The sequence below is a fragment of the Cygnus atratus genome, chromosome 1 (genome assembly GCF_013377495.2).
Source record: "Cygnus atratus isolate AKBS03 ecotype Queensland, Australia chromosome 1, CAtr_DNAZoo_HiC_assembly, whole genome shotgun sequence".
In the NCBI taxonomy this organism is placed as follows: domain Eukaryota; kingdom Metazoa; phylum Chordata; class Aves; order Anseriformes; family Anatidae; genus Cygnus; species Cygnus atratus.
In genome coordinates, this window is record NC_066362.1 from 113,180,862 (window position 1) to 113,203,019 (window position 22,158).

The following is a 22,158-nucleotide window of genomic DNA, read 5'->3' on the forward strand; positions in this document are numbered from 1 at the left end:
ACCTCTGACCTAACACTAACAAGTCTTCCACTAAACCATATCACTAAGTTCAACATCTAAATGTCTCTTAAAGACCTCCAGGGATGGTGACTCAACCACTTCCCTGGGCAGCCCATTCCTAACAACCTTTTCAGTAAAGAATTTCCTCCTAATATCCAACCTAAACCTCCCCTGACAAAATTTTAGCCCATTCCCCCTCGTCCTGTCACCAGGCGCGTGGGAGAATAGACCAACCCCCACCTCGCTACAGCCTCCTTTAAGGTACCTATAGAGAGCGATAAGGTCGCCCCTGAGCCTCCTCTTCTCCAGGCTGAACAATCCCAGCTCCCTCAGCCGCTCCTTGTAAGACTTGTTCTCGAGACCCCTCACCAGCTTCGTCACCCTTCTCTGGACTCTCTCAAGCACCTCCATGTCCTTCTTGTAGCGAGGGGCCCAAAACTGAACACAGTACTCGAGGTGCGGCCTCACCAGAGCTGAGTACAGGGGGACAATCACTTCCCTACACCTGCTCGCCACGCTGTTTCTTATAATACAAAGCACTAACATTTTTGAAATAGCTGGCTTCATATAGCTCTGTATTTTCAAAGGTAACTGAGTAAGCAATATACTTTTCATGTTTAGGTTTACTATGCAAAAAAAAAGCGGCGGCATCAGCAGGGCCAAGGAGATGATTCCAGTCACAAAAAGGAGCGAAAAGTTTACAATGATGGCTATGATGATGACAACTATGACTATATTGTAAAAAATGGGGAGAAGTGGATGGATCGTTATGAAATTGACTCTTTAATAGGCAAAGGATCCTTTGGACAGGTAATGTATATCAGCTGTGCAATCTGTAATTTGTGTCAGTGATAATATGCATATCATTTAAAGTGCCATTCTTATTTCATTTTGAAATTCAACTCATTTTTTTCTTAATTCTACTATGCTGAAGTGCCTGCTCAAGGCATTTGTATTTTGTGCTGTTTCTTGTTACCACATATAATGTTTGAATATACTTCAGTATATTTAAATTGGTCATGTGCTTTGCAAATGAGCAAATCTTCAGCCTTTTGCCATCGTTTCACATTTTTAGCTATTTGTTTTGGGTTTTTATATTAAAACAATGGTCTAATGCTAGGGATAACCTATTCTTTCCAGTAATGTTTGTTTTTACTATTGGTATTTGTAGTCAAGGCTTGAAGAAAAAGTCTGGAAGGAGGATGGAGCTTTTCTTTTATGGAGCTTTTCTTTTGTTTTATTTGTTAGGTTTTTTCGTGTTCTGCAAGTCATTTTACAGTATTGTTTTTGTTGATTTACTGTTTGCATTTGGGTACAATACTTGCCTTAGTCCAGCTCAGTGAAGCCTTTGCTCTATTTTGCAACATCACTTCAGTAAACTCTGTGTTATCGGTTGTGGCTTTATTGTAGTATCAAGCAAGAAAAGAAATTTAACTGGAAAGAACAAAAGTTGTAAAAATTTTCTATAAATTCTGATATGTTTAAAAAGGGTTTTGCAGAATTTTCCAAACTTGAGCAGAGAGATGACTTACATATTTGATTTTTCTCTTTCAGGTTGTAAAGGCTTATGATCGAGTGGAACAGGAGTGGGTGGCTATCAAAATAATAAAAAACAAGAAAGCTTTCCTAAACCAAGCCCAGATTGAAGTGCGTCTGCTTGAGCTTATGAACAAACATGACACTGAAATGAAGTACTATATAGGTATTCAAATATTTTTCTTAATTTTTATTTAATCAAATTATGAATATTTTAGGTTTTGATATATAGTGTAGGGTGCTGCAACTAATGGTTTTGGTGCTAACAAATGAAATAATACAACTTTTAATAGTAGTTTTCAGTGTAAATTAACTTGCATAAACAACAGATCGCTTTGCAGCAGGACTAGATCTAGAAGAAAAACATAAAATGTTTTGGGATAACAGATAATATGAAATAGGTAGTTTTATGGCTAGCTTGTTCATTATTTTTTGATTGTGCTTGTTTAAAAAGCTCAAAATTTCATGCAACAAAGCTGAGATAAGACTTTTGTAATAGTTAAGACTTGCCTATTTAGATCTCAGAAAATATTTCTAAAGCTTATAATTCTGACTTTTCCTGTAGACTGACATGCTATTCCTTGAGGTTATTATTATAATGCTAATTGAACTTTCAAGTCATGATGAAATTAAGTTGGTCAGCTCAGGTAAAAAGTTTATTAAATCCCGTCTGTCCTCTGAAGTGGAGCATTGGGCAAAAATGTGATGGAAGGACATCATGTTGTAAAGAGATGGAAAACTGTGAGAGATAATTTAAGAAATGAAACTGTTTTTAAACATTTTTATCTTAGTTTGCAGGAGCTGAAATACTAACAACTATACTCTTCAGGTTTGCATGTATATATTGGATTACTAATTTTTCTTTCTGTAGTTTATAAAGAAACCCTTAAAATAATGTTAGTACACATTGCTGTTAAATTATCTGATGACTATTCAGTTACATTTTAACTTTTTTATGGAGTATTATCCTTATAATACATTTTATGTATACAGTTTAAAAGTTTTTATACATTTTTAACTTTATTAGGAACATGCTTATATAAAACAGAAACTAAACTTTGCATCCTACTATATCAAAAAAGATATTTCAGGAATGTTAAAGACAGGAGCAGTTTCAGATCAATACGGAGCAAATAAAAACACTAGAGCTATCACCAAATGAATAAACTCTTAACTTAGATTTTTAGAAAGTATATAGCACCACATAAAATGAGATTTGACTAAAACTTCATATATCTAACTGTGTGACTTGAGATGGTTTAATATAAAGTGCAGTATTTAAGCAAAAACAAAAGAAAAAGGTTTTGATAATTTTGAGCAATAGAGAAATGAATTACTGCTTTTGTTTAAGCACACAACTAACTTTAATAGCTTTAGGCTTGTATCAAGTTGATTTCTGAATCTATTAAGATATATTTCAGTAGTTCCACTTTTTTTTTTTTTAAATCACTGTATTTAACAAGCATGGCAGCATTAGTAAAGGTCAAAAAAAAAAGGCAAAGAGATCATGTTTTGAGTGAATACCATGTATTGCATGTGATGCAAAAACTGAGATCTATAGGTGCTTCACTTTATCCTTGCATAGACTTGCAGGTGCATGGTGCTGAGAGTGGTTGAATAAGGCTTTGCGAGCATTTCATGAAGCATTGCAAGTATTACAATATACTGTGTGGTATAAAAGGAAGACTTCATGATGTGTGTGGTTAAGTTAGGAGACTGGTCTGCAGAATATAGATTTTAACCTTGATTTTTAATGACATAAAGTGTAACTGCGTATACTTCTGCCAGGTCTTCTCTAGTAGCTTCTAGAGGACTACAGGAATGCATTAAGGTATTCAAGTTTCAGGGTAGCAGAGTTGAGGATAAATGTTCAAATGTGATGTCTTCACTGCGGGAAAGGTTTGTCAAGTTCAGCTCTTACCCAGACTATTTGAGCTGTGTGGCACTGCAGGTGGTACTGGTAGAGCTGGTCAAGTAGCATGCTGGTAGTTGAAAATTAGTCGGAGTACATGTTGTTTCTTGCCAAGTTGGCAGGTTCAGCGAGGTGCTGTGGGGAGGAAGGGGTATATGGTGCAGGAAGACCACAAGCACATGAAAAGGTGCTGGTGCTTTTGTGGTGGTAGGGTATTGGAAGTACATTAAAGATGAGAAAATACAAAAGGTCTAGACAATGAAGTATTGCAGGAGTTGCCATCAGGATGCAAGCAAATGGTATCATTACAGGTTAGTTGTAAGGGACACGTGAAGAACTGGCTTATAATAATGAGGAAAATAAAACTCGATGGGACACCATGTAATTACCTTAACTGAAAGTCTGAATGCTGACTGTGCTAATATTGGTTCAAGATTTTATTGTGACAAAGAGGGGCTATATTGCTATTTATCTGAAGATGGCAATGTTTTTTTTTCCTATTTAAATTTTCTTTTGCTTGCGGAGACCAACCTGAATAAGAACCTGGCAAATCCTGCTTGCTTCTAAACAGATGATTTTTTCACGTATTTCATGAAACAGATTGATTAGATTTGGATTGGGTTTGTTGCTTTCATAATTTTGAAATTATGTCTGGTTGAATATAATGCCTTTGGGATTGTGATTGATTTTATTAATTGAAGTAGTCTATTGAAGTCATGATTTATAAATTGCAATAATATATTGGTATGTTTTAAATTACTCTGGCATTCAAATAATTTCTCTGTAAATGTAAAGGGAATTCCTAATACATAATTTAATCTAAAGTGTGATATCTGCTTTACTGTTGAGAATGCTGTTGCATGTACACTTTTTTCCAGTCTGCTTGGACTTAAATACAATTTTAGTTTTAGGAGGGTGGAGAAATGAACTCTTCACTGGAAAAGGTCCAAAGGCTCATGATTAAGATTGTTTTGCACACAATTTGTACTGCTGCTTGTCTTTTTTGCTGATGTTTTTACTTAGATATGGGTGTTGCTAATTTATTGAAGACAGAGATCAGTTGTGAATAGCACTGTAGTTCTCCACTTAATCTGAATTTAATTTCGTTTAGAATTCTATGTTATTTTTATTTTCCACTATTTTTTTTTGCCTTTGCTAATAGGGGAGTGATATATTCATTTTGAAAAATTTCTCTTCTATCTTTTAAATCACTTTTTTGGTTAATGTAGCTTTACTGAGTTACACGTGATATATGAAAAAATCCAACAACCCATACCCTGGGCATAGCAGAAATGTTCTGTAAATAATAATAGATCTAGAAAAAAACAACTCAATATTATCTTACAGGTCAATCTCTTGCATATTGACTGAAACATTTAAGCATTTTAGTGTAATTTGTATGTAATATGTACCACGCAGCATATGTATTAATTATTTTCTTCCATTTTTTAAAGTGCATTTGAAGCGCCACTTCATGTTCCGAAACCATCTCTGCTTAGTCTTTGAAATGCTGTCCTACAATCTGTATGATCTGTTGCGGAACACCAACTTCAGAGGTGTCTCATTGAATCTGACAAGAAAATTTGCACAGCAAATGTGCACTGCACTGCTTTTTCTGGCGACTCCTGAACTTAGTATCATTCACTGTGACCTAAAACCTGAGAATATCCTGCTCTGTAACCCCAAACGAAGCGCCATCAAGATTGTTGATTTTGGCAGTTCATGTCAACTTGGACAGAGGGTGCGTATGGGTAGAAATTCTGATTATGCTATTATTGGATACATGTGATAAACTTTCCATCTTTCTTTTCTCCTTGATTATATTTTTATGCGCTGTTAATGCAAGTTGCATCATCACTTGATTGTAGAGGTCTGCAGTGGTGTAGTGCTCTTAAATATAATACTTCTTTATTATTTTCTTATTTGATGATGCATTTAGTTTCTTCCACTTTAAGATGGTACCTATTTAGTGTGCCATGGAGATAAGACATAACTCTGGGAGTTGAGACAGTGCAGTATTTGGCTCTTAAAGATGCTGCTTATAACTAACCACATTTTTACAAACACTTTAGTAAAACTGTGGGAAGATTGGATTGAGTTCACTGGTGGTACTACTATGAGTAAAGATGCATACGTGCAAAGTGTTTCCAGGACAAATTGTTTTCTTTAGATTAGGGTAGATTTAGCCTAATTAATAACTGTCCAAAATATTTGTGTTTGTATCCCGTTGTTCATGTGCTTTGAAGATGAGTGCATTTTTGATTTGAGCTGTTAGTTTCTGTCTAGCATAGTCAACTAGCTCTGTATTTACTTTAAGAAACATTAAAGTATATACAACAGCTATTAGAACCATAAACAATTATGCTTGGATGCCAAAGACTGTTTTCTTTAGGAAGAAGAATTATATTCCTCAAATGTTTGATTTGCACTGACAGTTCATTGAAAAGTTCATCAGGATGTACTTACTGTTCATTGTGCACTGTATAGTCTAATCCCAATAGACACTTTTCTGGTTGAACGAATCCTATTTGGTGGAATGATTGACCACCTGTATTCAGGGTACCTTAGCTTTAGTTGTTTGCACTGAATACAAATTGATAGCTAGAGAGGTAAGGAAACTTCTACAGACAGAAATTAGACTTCCACTTTTTTTTTTTTCTTCCTTGAAAAGAGGCTTTTGAACCTTGCCAGGTCAGCTGTGTGCCTTTGGTGGTTTTATCTATAAATATATGAATGATATCCTTTTGCTATGAGAAAACTGGGTGTTAAACAAACAAACAAAACACCTGCTAAATCAGACTTGCTGTAAATCTGCAGCAGTTGCAAAAAAGATGTCAGTTCAGAAATATGAATAGTGATAATGAAGATGATATCGCTTTATGAAGAGAATTAAGAAACCTCATGGATTGACTGAATAGAAAGTGGTGAGGCACAAATTTAGGATTAATAAAATTAATTTTCTCTATTAAGTAGAAACATCTGAGCCTAGGAAGAAAATGAAGGGAAGACAAATGAGATCTAGATTGTATAGGTCAATAATAAGATAATTTTGAGGTGCTAGAAAGCACAATTAAAAAAAGCTTTGTGCAATTTCACAGAAAAGTTAACTTAAATAGAAGTAAGTAAACATTGGCACCTTTGTGGAAAGTGCTGGATAAAATTTTGTGTTAATTAAAATATAAAGTACAATTCTGTTTGGAATATTTTTCTTTGGTTGTTTTCTTTTTAAGGGTTTTGGAGGTTTTTTGTTTTGTTTTGTTTTTAAGATCTTTCTTTTTTGTTTGTTTTGCTTTGTTTCTTGTTTGTATATGCCCATGTTTAAGCCAGTCTTCAGATCTAGGATCAAGACTGAAATTTCTGACTTGTGAAATGAGCTGGATAGTTGGGGGTGATTCCAGCTGGAATCACCTGGTAATTTCATTTCATGACAATATAATTGTTGCTTTTGATTTTTTTTTACTGTTGGTTTTGTCTGAAGTGTTATGTGGTTCTGATGTGGCTTCTGGAATAGTTTTTATATGAATGTTACCAGACTAAAATTTTGTTGTACAATTATCTGTAATTGCATGAGATTACACTCATCAACCGTAAAGTGTAAAATATTGTAATTGTGAGTGAATTTGCACTTTTTTTTGTGAGCAAGAGTTAGTATTTTTTTAATAATTAACATTTAAATATTTTTATAAATTTGTAACATACTTTTAGTATCACTAATACCTTGTCTTTGCTTTCCCCACACTGAAAGTGTATTTTATTGTAATTACGTTTTGTAATACAGAATCATAATAGTGCTCTTTGGATGCTGTGTATTATCTTTAAATGCTTTTATTTCAGATATACCAATATATCCAGAGTCGTTTTTATCGATCACCAGAGGTGCTACTGGGAATGCCTTATGATCTTGCAATTGATATGTGGTCCCTTGGGTGTATTTTAGTTGAGATGCACACTGGAGAGCCTCTTTTTAGTGGGGCAAATGAGGTATGCAGCTATTATACAGTACAAGTAATTTGATCTTTTTTATTCGTTCTGGTAATGATACTCATCTGTTGTTATAATGGTTAAATTAGGGAAGTCTAATAATTCTAAAATTCATAAACATCAGTAATAGCAATGTCTTTTGTTAGAACTCTAAATTGCTTGGTAATAACTTTATGTTTCTGGGTTCACTTCTCCCCTGATCTTCCCCACAGCTCCTTGTTCACTAATTTATTTAGTTAATATTGAATTTTTCTTAAACTTGAAATTAATTCAGAGCTTAACTTGTGTGGGTAGTTAACATATGCTTCCCACGTAACTGTAGAATATTGGACTCTATTGTACTACTCATCTATCTGTCCCATGTTATTCATAAATATTCTTCCTGCGGAACAGGTGGATCAAATGAATAAAATAGTGGAAGTTTTGGGGATACCGCCTGCCCATATCCTTGACCAAGCACCAAAAGCAAGGAAGTTCTTTGAGAAGTTGCCAGATGGCACGTGGAACTTGAAGAAGACCAAAGATGGAAAAAGGGTAGGTTATATAGTTAGGATGACAATATGGATTATCCCTTTAAAAAAAAAATAAATTAAATAATGGTGAGATATTACTTTGTTTTACATTGTCTTACTAAAAATGTAGTTTATTGTTGCTTATTATTATTCTGAGTTGTAAGACAGGTTGATTAAGTAACACTTTCTGTAGTGTTGAATAGTTTCTTACTTTGATTTGACTGCTTCACTTTTATGGCATGTTTAAACTACGCACATCCAAGGCTTAGTGTGTAACTTGATTTCAAGTAATTTCTAATTTCTCAACAGGAATACAAACCGCCTGGAACTCGTAAGCTTCATAATATACTAGGAGTTGAAACAGGAGGACCAGGTGGACGTCGTGCTGGGGAATCGGGTCATACTGTAGCTGACTACTTGAAGTTCAAAGACCTCATCTTAAGGATGCTTGATTATGACCCTAAGACACGAATTCAACCTTACTATGCCCTACAGCATAGTTTCTTTAAGAAAACAGCAGACGAAGGTACCAACACAAGCAACAGCGTGTCTACGAGTCCTGCCATGGAGCAGTCACAGTCTTCAGGAACCACCTCTAGTACATCTTCAAGCTCAGGTGAGGTTTTCTTATTAAATTATATTTCTGAATCGTGTCGAAGGAGTCTGTCCCAGAGCCTGTCCCAGATGACAGACTTTTGTTTGGCATTTGTTTATTGGCTGGAACTGCTCCAATGAAAAGTTATAAGTAGATTTACAAAAATGTGAGTGATAGGTCCTCTATTTTTTATCTTGAAGCTATTTAAATCTTTATGCTGTCATTGTTTTACAGCTTACAGCTGTCATTGTTTTACAGCTTTTGTATCTCTTGTCGCTGTGATTTTATAGGTGGATCTTCTGGGACAAGCAACAGTGGAAGAGCACGGTCAGACCCCACACACCAGCATCGACATAGTGGTGGACACTTCACTGCTGCTGTTCAAGCTATGGACTGTGAAACACACAGCCCACAGGTATGCACAAGTAGAGCTTTGTCTGATTTATACATTTTTTCTGAGAATATGAAATCCCTAAAAGTAGTTGTATTAGGTTTACATGGCGAGGTTTCGGAACCGGGAAGGTGCAGGGGTGGTCTCTGTGAGCAGAGCCCAGCAGCTGCCCCATGTCAGATCAGAGCCAGCTCCAGCCAGCTCCAAAAGGGACCCACTGCTGGCCAGAGCTCAGCCAGGGAGTGACGCTGTGCGGGCCTCTTGGGGAGCACATTGAAGAAAGGGGAGGGAGTGGGGAAAGTTGCACAGCAGCAACTGGGAGAGAGGGGTGAGAAAATGTAGAAACAACCCTGCAGACCCCAAGGTCAGTGCAGCAGGAGGGCAGGAGGTGCTCCAGGCATGCAGCAGCAGTTCCCCTGCGGCCTGTGGAGAGGCCCCTGGTGGAGCAGGCTGTCCCCCTGCAGCCCATGGGTCCCACACGGAGCAGATCTCCATGCTGCAGCCCGTGGAGGAGCCCCCGGTGGAGCAGGTGGATGTGGCCTGGAGGAGGCTGCGGCCCATGGAGAGCCCCCGCAGGAGCAGGCCCCTTTTGTGTAGTCCCCTTCTTGTGTAGTCCTTTGTATGTTAGGTCATTCACTTAGTCAAAAGTACTGTAGGTAGCTGTAAAAATTTCCAATAAATTCTGTGGATGCAAAGGTTTTGTATGAGTTGCAACATGCCAGATGGGGTGGTCATGTTATCCAGGGCATAAAGGTACACAGAACTACGTATCTTCCAACCTAATGAAGATCTAGCTTGTACTTCAGTGGAGGTAAAAACTTCAGTGTAAAAATTTCCAATAAATTCTGTGGATGCAAAGGTTTTGTATGAGTCGCAACATGCCAGATGGGGCTGTCATCTTATACAGGGCTTAAGGGTACACAGAACTACGTATCTTCCAACCCAATGAATCTAGCTTGTACTTCAGTGGACTCCTGCTCAAGTTCTTACTTCCATCTCACCGTGTTCATATGCTTCACCAACATTACGACTGGTGAATTAGGAACATTATTAGCTACAAATGATTCAGTAATTTCTTTTTTTTTTTTTTTTAAATACAGATCAGATAAAACCACAAAATACTGTATATTACCTTCGTTTGTTCCTGGAAGAACATTAACTGAAATGTTGTAGTGATTTTACATTTCTGTTCATCCCTTTTAAAGTTGTAGAATCCTTTTTACAGGTATTAAGCAGTAGCCTCCATGCATTACAGTCATGAAAAGAAGAGAACATCATACATGCTTCTTTGCAACTCAGTTTCTTCTTCTCCCAAGTAGATAATTTAATATATTCAACAAATGGCTGTGTAGCTAGATCTTGCTACTTTAATAATCTTTAATCAGCAGTGTTGTTCCAGAGGTGTGGGTAGTAATCCTCTAATAGTGTTGGTAGTGTTCAAGATATGAACTGCAACATATTAATTTAGTTTAGCATGCTAAATGTATCCAGAGGCCCTAGTCACAGATTAAGGCCTTAATGTTTGTACAACACCTAGAACCAATATGCTGTTTAAAGCTGCTTTTTTAATTTGGTAGTAAGGTCACATATGGGACTTTCTTTAACTGCCTGTTTGAAAAAAAAAATCAGAATGCAAACTTTTTTTAAAGTTATATGTAGAAACATGTATTAGAATACTCCTTAACTACATGATTATATTTCTAGACTAATTTTGAAACTGCAAGGATTGGTTAACTTATTCAAAAGTTAGCAGAAACATTAATAACTTAATCTCTCTCATATATGGATACATTTGATTAATCATTTCACTTTTTGTTTTGCCTGTTAACATAGGTTCGACAACAGTTTCCTCCTCCAATTGGTTGGACAGCCACTGAAGCTCCTACACAGGTCACTGTTGAAAACCATCCAGTTCAAGAAACCACCTTCCATGTAACCCCTCAACAACAGAATGCATTACATCATCATCATGGAAATAGCTCTCACCACCACCATCACCACCACCACCACCACCACCATCATGGACAGCAAGCCTTGGGTAGCCGGACCAGGCCAAGGGTCTACAATTCTCCAACAAACAGCTCCTCCACCCAGGATTCTATGGAGGTGGGCCACAGTCACCACTCCATGACATCCCTGTCTTCCTCAACTACTTCTTCCTCTACATCTTCCTCCTCTACTGGTAACCAAGGCAATCAGGCCTATCAGAACCGCCCAGTGGCTGCTAATACCTTGGACTTTGGACAAAATGGAGCCATGGACATGAATTTAACAGTCTACTCTAATCCACGCCAAGAAACTGGCATAGCTGGACATCCAACGTACCAGTTTTCTGCTAATACAGGTCCTGCTCATTACATGACTGAAGGACACCTTGCAATGAGGCAAGGAATTGATAGAGAAGAGTCTCCCATGACAGGAGTTTGTGTTCAGCAAAGTCCTGTGGCTAGCTCGTGACTAAACTGAAACTAAGTTTGTTTCTTGTGTGTTTTTATAGAAGTGGTGTTTTTCCAAAAACAAAGTGCAAAGCTGCTTGAATCAGAAGGAGATAAACTCACTGAACCGCTACAGGAGGGCAAAGCTGACTATTTTTTTAGACTTGAAAAGATTGCAAAGGGACAATGAAGTTTTTTTTTTTTTTTTTAAAGAGCCATGTCCGGACCCACCTTAATGAATAGCTTAGTGGTGTTCACCTTTTGCTTCGCCCATTTTAACTTGCCACAACCTCGTCATAGTTTGTTTTTTGGGGGGAGGGTGTTTTTTTTTTTTTCTGTCTCATTCAACAGGGGGCTATTGTTAAAATGTTGGCTGTAGCTGCAAACTAGTTTCTTTTTAAAGACATTGCACATGATTTATAAAAAGGCCCTTTGAAGATTTTGGGTGGGAGGGGAGTGAGTAATATATATATACATATATTTTTTTTTTTAGTTCCCCAAACAAACATGGGCACAGAAATGCAGTACTGTAAGGAAGAGGGACCTTCAGATTACACAAATATATATTCTTCAGTTGTAAAAAGGGACGGTTGTAATGGAGTTTGTAAGGCACATTAAGCATGCTAAGTGGCGGTGATCAGAACTCTCCTTATCTGAATCTACTGAGGATCAAAGCAGCAATTGTAATGGGAATCTGTGCGTCTCATATTTTGGAGACCACAGTCAGTTAGTATTGAAATATGACTGGTTTCATAACTAAGGTGCACTGAGAAGCAATCAACGGGTCGGTCCTGGCCAGTCGTGGGGAGGTCTAAGTGGTGGTCTTTGGGAAAACCTTTGGCCTTATGGATTTGGACTCTTAAGTTAGAAGAGCCTACCATTTCAGATGCAATCACTTTTGGACATGCTTTTGCAGACAGTCCTTAATGCTGAAAACACAGAGAATGGGTAATTCAAGAGGCCTTTCTTTTAAAAATAGACTTTTGTGACCCACTTATTGTAAGGTATTGCAAGGTCACTTTGCGTGTGTCATAAAGTTGACTTCCTTATTGGTTGAAGGTCACAGAAGTAGTGGTTTGCGTTTGATGGAAATAGCTACAACTGTGTCCCTTCCTGCTTTTTACTTTTTTCTTTTGCTTTTTCTTGGCACGTGGTTTCTCCACCATTACTTCTGCACAAAGACGTCTTCTGTTCATCCTGAACATTTTTAAAAATGCAGAATTTTATGTGACTGCTTTTTTGCCTCACAATTATGCTGTGAATTTTACAAAAATTTATTTTCTTTTTTGATAATTTATTGTACCAAAGCTGTTTTTATAGCACATAGATGTCTGTAACCAATAATGTAGCAGTTCTGCACTTTGACACAAGGTGTAACTAGACCATTTTTAAATGTCAGTTGAGAATTATGGCTGTACTATTGCTTAAACAAAACTGGAACTGTTGTTGAATTCATAGCCAATACATTTACAGCAATCTGTGTACTGAACATAATAGATTGACATCTACTTCAAGACTATAACATCTGTTACGTTATAAATGTGTTCAGGCTTCTGAAGGTAAAAGGGACACTAGATCCAGAAGCTATGAAACCAGCAGTTGATTCTTGTATTCCTTATTAACATAATTGTAAACTTGAAGGCAAGACCTTGATTGCATGAACAGGTCCAAAATAATAGTCTGAGTAAAGCAAGACACTCACATGAGACCTGAGGTTAGCAGGCTGTATTTAACAGGTGCCTAATTTTTGGGTAATGCTGCCTTAATATAACACAGTCAGCTTGGCAGTTGCAAAATTTATGGGCCCATTCAGAGATTTAGTTGTATAAATAAAAGCTCAGTGAAAACCATCTGAAAGAACAAGGGCAATTCAGTGACTGCCCATCCCAGATTAACACTGTTTGCCTATTATATATTACAGAAGCAGTGATCTACCTCTGCCAGTAAGCCCTTTTAAAACTTAATTCAGCAGAAAATTCAGAGTTCACACTGGTCAGTTCCATGTGGCTAAGTAATTTTTTTCAGACTAAAAGGTGGACTTTTTTATATACTTAGAGTGGCAACACAGCAGCTGGCTACCGTGTAGATGGGAATGAATACTTGGGATTACCATTTTTTTTTGTAAATCACAACTTTTTTTTTTTTAATCAAGTGATCCATATTTCTTTTGTATCAACATGTCAACCCTGTGGATGAAACTGTTTTTTTTTTCCTGTTTCTTTTCTTTTTTTCTTAAACTCAGTAATTCAGAGTTTACAGGAATTGGAAGGCTGTCACCTTAAAAACAGGGTGCTGAGTTCAGCAATATAGAAAGGAATCCAGTACTTACTGCTGTCTAGGAATATAAGGGTAATACGAAATCTGGGTAATTTTTGTGTGCGTGGGTTGCCACACCTTAGCAAGCGCCAAAAATGAAGCAGTTTAAAAAAATACCTACATAAAGAAGAAACCGCAAAATCCAGTGCTTCTGCATACTGTGTTATGTTACAGTCCAGTTTTGTGTGCTTTACTACACAGTTTGGTTACAGGACTTCTGTGCATTGTAAACATAAACAGCATGGAAAAGGTTAAATACCTGTGTTCAGATTGTAAGATCTAGTCCGGACTTGCTGTGTATATTGTAACGTTAAATGAAAAAGACAAGCCCTTTGTATTATAGTCATGCAGTCTTATGTATGATAAACAGTTGAATAATTTGTCCTCAGACTCTTTACTGTGCTTTTTGAAAAAAAGAGTAATTTAAGAAAAGAAATGTAAACATAGTAAATCTTCCTATGCAATTAACCTACTCCAAGCCATGGTATGGTAGGTATGATTATACTATAATATGTAAATATCAGATACATTGAAACAGACTTAAAAATATGAAAGTAAAAGTTGGAGGCGTAATGGATAATTTTGAGTTTTTAATTGAAACAGCAAGGTATACAAATCATTGATGTATGAACACAGCTCTGCTTGATTCTGTTTGACTGTATTTGTAGTTTGAGTTGTTTATATTATCATCTGTTAGTTTGAATGTTCTTATACGCACTGCAGCTTTCTACCTAATACAGACTAGCTGATTTTAAGGCCAGAAGTGACCATGGTAATGAAATAATCTGACTGGCATGCCATTCATTATCTCTAGGATACAATCTAGTTATTTTTGCATCATGAAGTCTGTATCTTTTGGGTGCAATAGAACATGCGTTTTAAAAAAGATAGCCAGTTTCCATATAGGTTCTTCAAGCGTGAGGATTTCTCCGTGTCTCCTGAGTGATTCAGCTAGTTCATTTTCCATGCTCGTAGTCCTCCTTTGGTTTCAGAACTGTTTAGTTACAGCTGCTGGCCACCGGATAGCTAGCCGCCTATTAGAATAACTAATAACTACTCTAGGTTTAAACTCTTTCACTTTATTCACATAAAAATATGTTAACTTTAATAACCTATGTAGATGGAGTTCCTTATATCTCTAACTGTAAAGCTTTTATGGCTCTTCTGAAACTTCAGATGTTTTCAAATCCATTCTAACGCGTGGACGTGAGAACTGCATACAGCATTCTGGTAGTAACTTCGGTATTGCTGTGTGCGTGTAGTATGTGCAGGTACATTCTTGAACCTTTCAGTTTATATCTTTGCTTGTTTGTTTATACCTCCAACGATTGCATTTTAAAATCTTTCAGTCTCAGTTATTTGCATTAAAAGATTGTAAATTTAGATGATTATCCATCATGATTCCTAAGTCCTTTTCAGAACTGCTGCTCTTCCAGGATGTAGTCTTCCATCCTGTAAGTATAATGATGTCTGAATGGGACTGGTTTACGGAAGGGTTGGATTCACCTATAGATGTGACTTGTCTCTGTTTATCACTCTACCATCATTTTCATTAAACCATCGATAAGCTTATATTTTATTAACTGAAAAATCTTAAACTGCTTTGAAGATAAATCCTGTCAAAATATATCTTTTTTTAACAAGGAAGTTATCTAAATCCATAACCTTCTGACACAGAGTGTTTAGTATGTTCTGTGTTGATTTATAGATCAAATTATGTTTCAATAAGATTGTTGTATGGAACTTCAAACTAGTATGGAAGTATCTTTCCAGTTAAAATGGCACGAGTAACTAACTACAAAGTAGAGTTATTGCTGAGAATTGATCTCATGAGGATAGTTTGTATGTGATCCAGCATGACTGTGGCGAGTGATGTATTTTTATTTAGAAGAGTGGATATTAGAATTGTGCAATGTCTTATGGCTGCCAAGCAAAGAAAGATGCCTTGCCAAATTGTAGTTTCCTGTTATATATCCCTGTTTCTTTTTCTCATTCTATATAAGCAACCTCTTGTTGAAAACTTTGCAATTGGGATTTATTTCTCCACCTCGCAGTGACAGTTTAACTATTTGTTCCCTGTTGATTAAGATGCCTTGTTTTTATTTCAACAATTCTCCATATTAGCCTTATCAAATATATATGATCTGCCTAGACCCAAGAGGATATGCACTTTCTGTTGTTTATCATGTATTTTGCTAGATGTTAACAAAGCATCACCGAGTTCAATCACAAAACAGTCACAGTGACTGTCCTTGAGAACCTGAATGATGCGAGGATGTGATATGCTTCATAAGCCAGACAAAGGTGGAAGTTAAAATTGTGCACTTGAGGCTCCTCTGCTGAATGCAGAGAGAGAATTCAATCACTTCAATCAATGTTCAGAGGTTCTAGAGGAAAAAAGAGTCTTCTGCAGGGATTTGATTTAGAAGAGGGTAAGTGAGGGTAAATTGAGAGGTTGTTCTGTGTGGAAGGGAGCCTAAACAAGATGGGTAATAGCATAGGGAGGGGAGAGAAATACCTTTAGCCAGAGTGGAATGGTGCAGACCTTAACTGAAAGTGAATGAGACTTTTTTAATGCAGATCTCGTACTAAGAAAGCATGTAAGGGAACCTAAAGGAAGAACTTTATGGCCATGATGAGTGAAGATTAACACTTCCACTTGAGTGGAAAATACTTTTGTCACAAAAGTTTGGATTCCAGTAATTAAAGTGTGTTGTAACTAGAATGTAGATGTGTATTTTGTTGCAAGGTAGGTCTGAATCCAAACTGTTAATCAAGTCACTAGTTCACAGAAATGAAAGATGAGATGAGTTTGCTATAATTAAGAAAGGCTAAATTGAAGAAGGAGAACTTGGTTTCTGACAGCAGACCAAATGAGGAAATGCTGGACAGAACAGACTGGCAAAAGCAGCAGTAATGGAAAGAGTGGATTGTCAGCATGCAGGCATCTGGCAGTATTTTAATTCATTTACCAGCTAATGCTGAGATGTACACATTTAAAATGTGCTGAAAACAGAGCTGAGTGAGACCTTAAAAGAGGCAGACCACATTAGATGTTAATGGGTCTAGGACTGTAGGAAAAAAAAAAAAGTCAAACTGTGTGTTGCTGAGTGACTGGTTATGGAAACTTGATCTGTTTTTAGTAGGGTAAGAGTGGAAGTGAGGCTGACCAAAGACATCCTAAATAAAGGAAAAAAAAAGCATTGCCACGGAGTAGGAAGGGCACAAGGATCTCCCAGTGTTTGTGCTTATGTCCTCAAGGTGTTTTATGTGGATCCAGCTTAGGTCCTCATTCCAAAGGCAGGACCTCCTTTGTTTCACAACAAGCAGTTTTTCCTCAGGAATGAACAATGCAAAGCATCACAACTGAATAATGATAAACAGTGTCACAGTGAAAAGCTGCAAACTTCAAATATCAAATTATCATGGCAAGAAAAACAGCCCCAGTTGTTTTGGTCTAACAAAAGTATACACTATTTTTTTTTTTTTTTGAAAATTAGGACTAATAATACCGTTATTGATAAGACAGAATTACCATTACAGTAGAAATGTCATAAGTCCTTTCAGGAAGATTGTATTGGACAATTTGGCTTTTTAAACAAAACTTTAAGAACCCTAAAGAGCAGATGCATCCTGGGGCAAGTTGGTCTGAATTTCAGTAGGGCCAGGACTGACAAAGCCCCCTGCAGATCACGCTTTTCGGACAATAGAATGTAACGTGGCTTTAGGTGAACAAGGCAATGCAATTAAACTTCTTATGTAGTACACTGGGATTCTCTTTTCTTTCCTGTATGTCTTCACAAGAGTCGTTTCTCATCTCTGGTAAGTAGGGCTGGCGTCCAGCTCTTGGTCTCTTAAGTACTTCATAGGAACAGCTTCAACAGGAATTTTTGCTTCCCACTGGAAGTGCAAACTCCAAAACCCTGGAATATGATTGTCATGATCTCTGGGCACATGTTTTAGTTATAAGGGTGTTATATTTTCTAGAGCACCGCATCTTAATTGACAAGCTTAACTTAAAGCTGTTCAGTTAACAACGTGCAAAAATGTTTTGTCATTTTGCTTCTATCATTGTTTTGCATGCAAACAGACAAATCTCATGGAATTGCCACGTGTACCATCAGACAGTGTTGCAGCCTCTCTTAGAAACACGCTGGTCTCCAATGCAAATTCTTTTTATAGAGTATATACAATGTTCTCTTAAGTACATCGGCTATTTGGCTTCTTCATTGGTGCAGTCCCCTTCTGGAGTCTGTCACAAAAACTTTCTGTGAAGACATTTTTTGCTAGTGGAGCAGTGGATGAATAGTATTATTCCTTCTAGGGGAAAAAAAAAGTCTAAATGATTGCTTTATTTTATTTTTTAAATCGCATATGCTTTACATTTTAGGGTTTTGTACAGATACCAGCATTTTAATTCAAAGCATTTTTTTGTTACAGGGTGTTGAAGGTTGCCATGTCTGACTGTAGGACATACTTGTTGTCTTAACATGTCAGCATCATGTTTTTCTATTAGTTTTTCTGCATAGTGCCAGCCAGTTCTCACTGCTTGAGGCAATGGTATGGAAGTAACTTATAGTTTTGAAGACCTGGCTTGGTGGCTTGCTTTTTGGGTATTGGAAAAGAAGTTCTGGCTTTGCTAATGCTGTGCAGACTTTCTGTAGTGTGTACGTAAAGAAATTTGACTTAATTTTCAAGGCAATCCACAGACTAGTCCTTAAAACTTAACTGAAGGAGGAGGAAAGGGTTAAAAACACTTTCTCAAATCCAGTTTTGTGTTATAAGTGTAAATCTGATCATCAAAAGAGAGTGCAGAGATGAGTCTTACTGAGCATTAGTTTGAGTCTGGCGAAGTCTGATGGATTTTAAGAATTTCTTCAGATTTCACATCTTCTGGGTATTCCATGTGGTCCTGAGTAATAAAAAGAACAGTAGGACAGTAGAAAGTAATAACCAAATCCACCTCCTGTAGGTCTGCCCATGACAAGTGGGAGAAAAGGAGATTTGTGCGACAGATGTCAACTGTCAAAAGACAATAAATTGGTTAGGGACTGGAAAATGATGTGTGGAAAAATAAAAACAGAGTTAGTTTGCTCTGAAGTGAGTAGTTGCAGATGTAAAGCAGAAAACTTCTCCACCCAGACTGTCTTCTCCAGAATCTCTTTCGTGCCACCTCCTGCAGCGCTTCAGTGCCTCTTTCCTTGAGGTTTTCTTGCCAACCTGGAGCTCGTTCAGCATGTTGCCCAGCATAAAACATCAGCTGCTGGTAGATGGAGTCAATCTTTTTGAGACTGCAAGGATGATGATAAAGAGGAGTTTTTACAAGGAGGCAAAAAGGCTAGTCCTCAAGGGAGCACACGCTGTGTTATTCTGTATTTCCAATGCAACAAACCCCTTCATTTTTACACCTGCAGAAAACTTTCAGAGCCCCTAGGGTTGAGAACAAACTGAGGGAATTTAGTGTTCAAAAGCTTCAGTCCACTTTTTGTCTGCTTTCCCGATCTAGGGCTGGCACACTTTAGTAACTGAATCTGTCTCTTGCCTGTATAAAATGTTTGCTTTATTTATGAAGTAATTTTACCACTTTTTTTTTTTTAATTTTATTTTTTTTTCACAAGGGTAGTATTTCTTCCAAGAAAAATGCTGTACATGGATTTATTCTAAACTGGAATAACACTGTCAGGTAATAAATACCCTGCTCTACGCAGGCATCTTCCATCAGTCCAGCAACTACACAGAGCTAATACACTTCTGTGTGTTTGTGAAGAGGAATTTGCTCTGTAAACAACAAATGCTACAAGTAGGTACGTTAGAGTTGCAGTGCCTTGGATTCAGTTGTGTCAGTGGGAGTCCCTTTGAGATAGTGACTTGAATAGAGGAGGGTTTGTGTACTGATACAACCTCACCGGCCAAGGCAAACACATCCAGGAATCTCTCAGTGGCCCGAGCTTTGACAATCAGAGATGTCACATTTAGAGCTTCCTCATGGTGAAAAAGAGAGGCTTTTGTCTGAGTTGTTTTGAAGCAGTAAGCATACTAATTCTGAATTAAATCATTTTAAAACCCTGCTCACTTTCTTTTCAATAGAAACTATATTTAATGTCCCTCTTTGGAAACAATGCCTTTTTTTCCTCTCTTTCGCACCCCAGTTCCCCTTCTTTTTCTCCTCCCATCCTTCTTTCCACCTTCCTGCCCTTCTTACTCACTGTTTTTTCCTTCTCTTGCCATTGTTCAGCTTTTTTATTTCTTTTCCCTGCTTTTCTTTTCTTCTTCTTTTTGCTTCTTTTTCCTGCTGTTCTTGCTTTTCCCACCTTTCTGCTTTTATGCTTCTTTTCACTATTTCTTTTCCTCTTGTTCTTTTCCTATCTTTTTTTCTGCTTTTCCCTTCCTCTCTCTGCTTTTTACTCTGACTTCCTCTCAAGATTTTCAGGTCCCCCCCTTCTCTTCTTTTTGGTGCTTTTTGTTCTATTCTTTTCCCTGCTTTGGCTTTCCCCCCTTGCTTTGACTTTTCCATTCTTTTATCAGCTTTTCAGGTTTTTTTTTCTTCACTTCTTTTCATTACTTTTGACTTGTTTTCACTACCTCTCTTCCTTGCTTATGTTTTCCTCTCCCTCTCCCACTTTCTTTTCACCCTTTGTTCTCCCTTCACTGATTTTTTTCCACTGCTTTTCCTTTCTTTCTGATGCTTTCTTGGTCTCTTTCCCCTTTCTTCTCAGTGCTTCCTGTGTCTTTCTCTTCTCTTCTCCCTTTCCTTTTTCAGTGCTTTTGAGATGTTTACTTTGCTTTCTCATCCTCAGTTCAATTTTTTTTTTTTTAATGTTTCTCCCTTCCCCTTTCCTCCCCAACTTTGTTTCAAATACTTTTCAGGTCTATTATCCCTTCCCTACACACACAGGCTGCTTTTCCCCTTGCCCATTTTTCCATCACTTCCATACTTTTCCCTGCTTTGATTTCCTCTCAAGCTTTTCTTCTTCCCTTCTGTTGATGCTTTACCCTCTTTTCTCTCTTGGACTTCTTTTCCTTGCTTTGACTTGTTTACCGTTCTTTTCCCTTCTCTTCTTCAGTGTCCCATGCTATTCGAGATGCTTCCTTCTCCCCAAGCGTCTCCTCTGTTCCCTGCTTTTCACTGCCTGAACTTCTTTTCCTTATTATATTAACCTCCTCCCCCCCCTCCCTTTTTATTATTCCCATTGCTTTTCACTGCTTTGACTTCATTGTTTTTGTGGGCATTTTTCTGGCATCTTCCGTGCTTTTCAGGTCTCCCTCCCCCCCACACCCCCCCTTTTCCTTGCTTGTCACTGCTTTATCTTTTACCTGCTTTTCTCTTCTCATCTTTTCCCCGCTTCTCCCTTCTTGTCTTTCCCCTGCTTTTCATGGGTTTTCTTTCTTTATTTCCCCCCCCCCCCCCTTTTTCATTCTTGTCACTGTTTTGATTCTTTCTTTCATTGCTTTGCCCTGCTTTGACTTTTTTCTGCTCTGACTTTTTTCTGCTCTGACTGTCACTGCTTTGACTTCCTTTTCACCACTTTTCAGATATTTTCCTTTGTTTTCCTTGCTTTTCATTAGCTTGACTTTTTGCCTCTGCTTTTCCATCCTCATCTTGCTTTTCTGTCCTCCTATTTTCCTTGCTCTTAAGGTATCTACCTCCACACACACTTTTCAGTACTGTGACCTTTCTCTGTTTTTTAGATCTTTTCCTTGCTTTTCTCTTCTTCCTCTCCACCCCTATTCTACACCTTCTGTTCTTTCTCCTTCTCCATCTCCATTCCTCTTCATATTTTCCTGTCTCTCTTCCTCCTTTTACATTCTTTCCCATTCTGCCGTCTCTTTCCCCACCTCACCCCATGCACTTGCCACCACTTTAATTTCCTTTTCACTGATTTTCAGGTCTTCCCTTTCTTTTTCCCCTGCTCTTATGTCTGCTTAATGCTTCTGTCTTTCCCTGCTTTTTATTGCTTTTACTTCTTTTCTCTTCTCATCTTTGCAATGCTTGTCACTGTTCTGACTTCTTTCACCACAACTTAATGTCTTCTCATTTTTTTCCTGATTTTTTTTTTCCTGCTTTTCACTGCTTTGACTTCTTTCTCCCACTTTCTAGATCACATCTTTCTCTTCCCCCACTTCTCTCATACTTCTTTTCCATTCCCTTTAGTTGTCTGTCTGCTTTTCACTGCTTTGACTGTTTTTCACTGGCTTTCAGATCTCTTAATATTTCCCCATTTGCTTCTTTTCCCTTCTGGTCACTGTTTTGACTTTTATTCCCTGCTCTTCGTTTTTTACCACCTGCCCCTTTCTTTTCCTTCCTTTGGTATCTTCTGCCACTTTTCCCTGGCTTAACTTTTTTTTTTCCCCTAGCTTTTTCCTGTTTTGGCTGCTTTTCCCAGCTTTTCCCTGCTTTACACTGCTTTCTCTATGCTTTTCGGGTCCTTTTCCTTCCTTTCCCTTCTCTGTTTTCCCTGCTTGTCACTACGTTCAGTTCT

The 22,158-nt window shown here is 37.5% G+C and overlaps 1 protein-coding gene across 4 annotated transcripts in view; it reads left to right on the forward strand.

Moving 5' to 3' along the window:
* Positions 1-15,836, forward strand: part of DYRK1A (dual specificity tyrosine phosphorylation regulated kinase 1A) — a 91,339-nt gene extending 75,503 nt beyond the window's left edge. For all 4 annotated transcript variants that reach the window (XM_050714420.1, XM_050714419.1, XM_035545918.1 and 1 more), the window contains exons 5-12: positions 622-810; positions 1,555-1,702; positions 4,903-5,189; positions 7,283-7,429; positions 7,823-7,963; positions 8,251-8,557; positions 8,827-8,951; positions 10,761-15,836. In XM_050714420.1, coding sequence (XP_050570377.1) covers positions 622-810; positions 1,555-1,702; positions 4,903-5,189; positions 7,283-7,429; positions 7,823-7,963; positions 8,251-8,557; positions 8,827-8,951; positions 10,761-11,384 — 1,968 coding nt within the window. In that variant the 3' untranslated portion in view covers positions 11,385-15,836. The remainder of the gene's footprint in view (positions 1-621; positions 811-1,554; positions 1,703-4,902; positions 5,190-7,282; positions 7,430-7,822; positions 7,964-8,250; positions 8,558-8,826; positions 8,952-10,760) is intronic.
* The last annotated feature ends 6,322 nt before the right edge of the window (positions 15,837-22,158 follow it).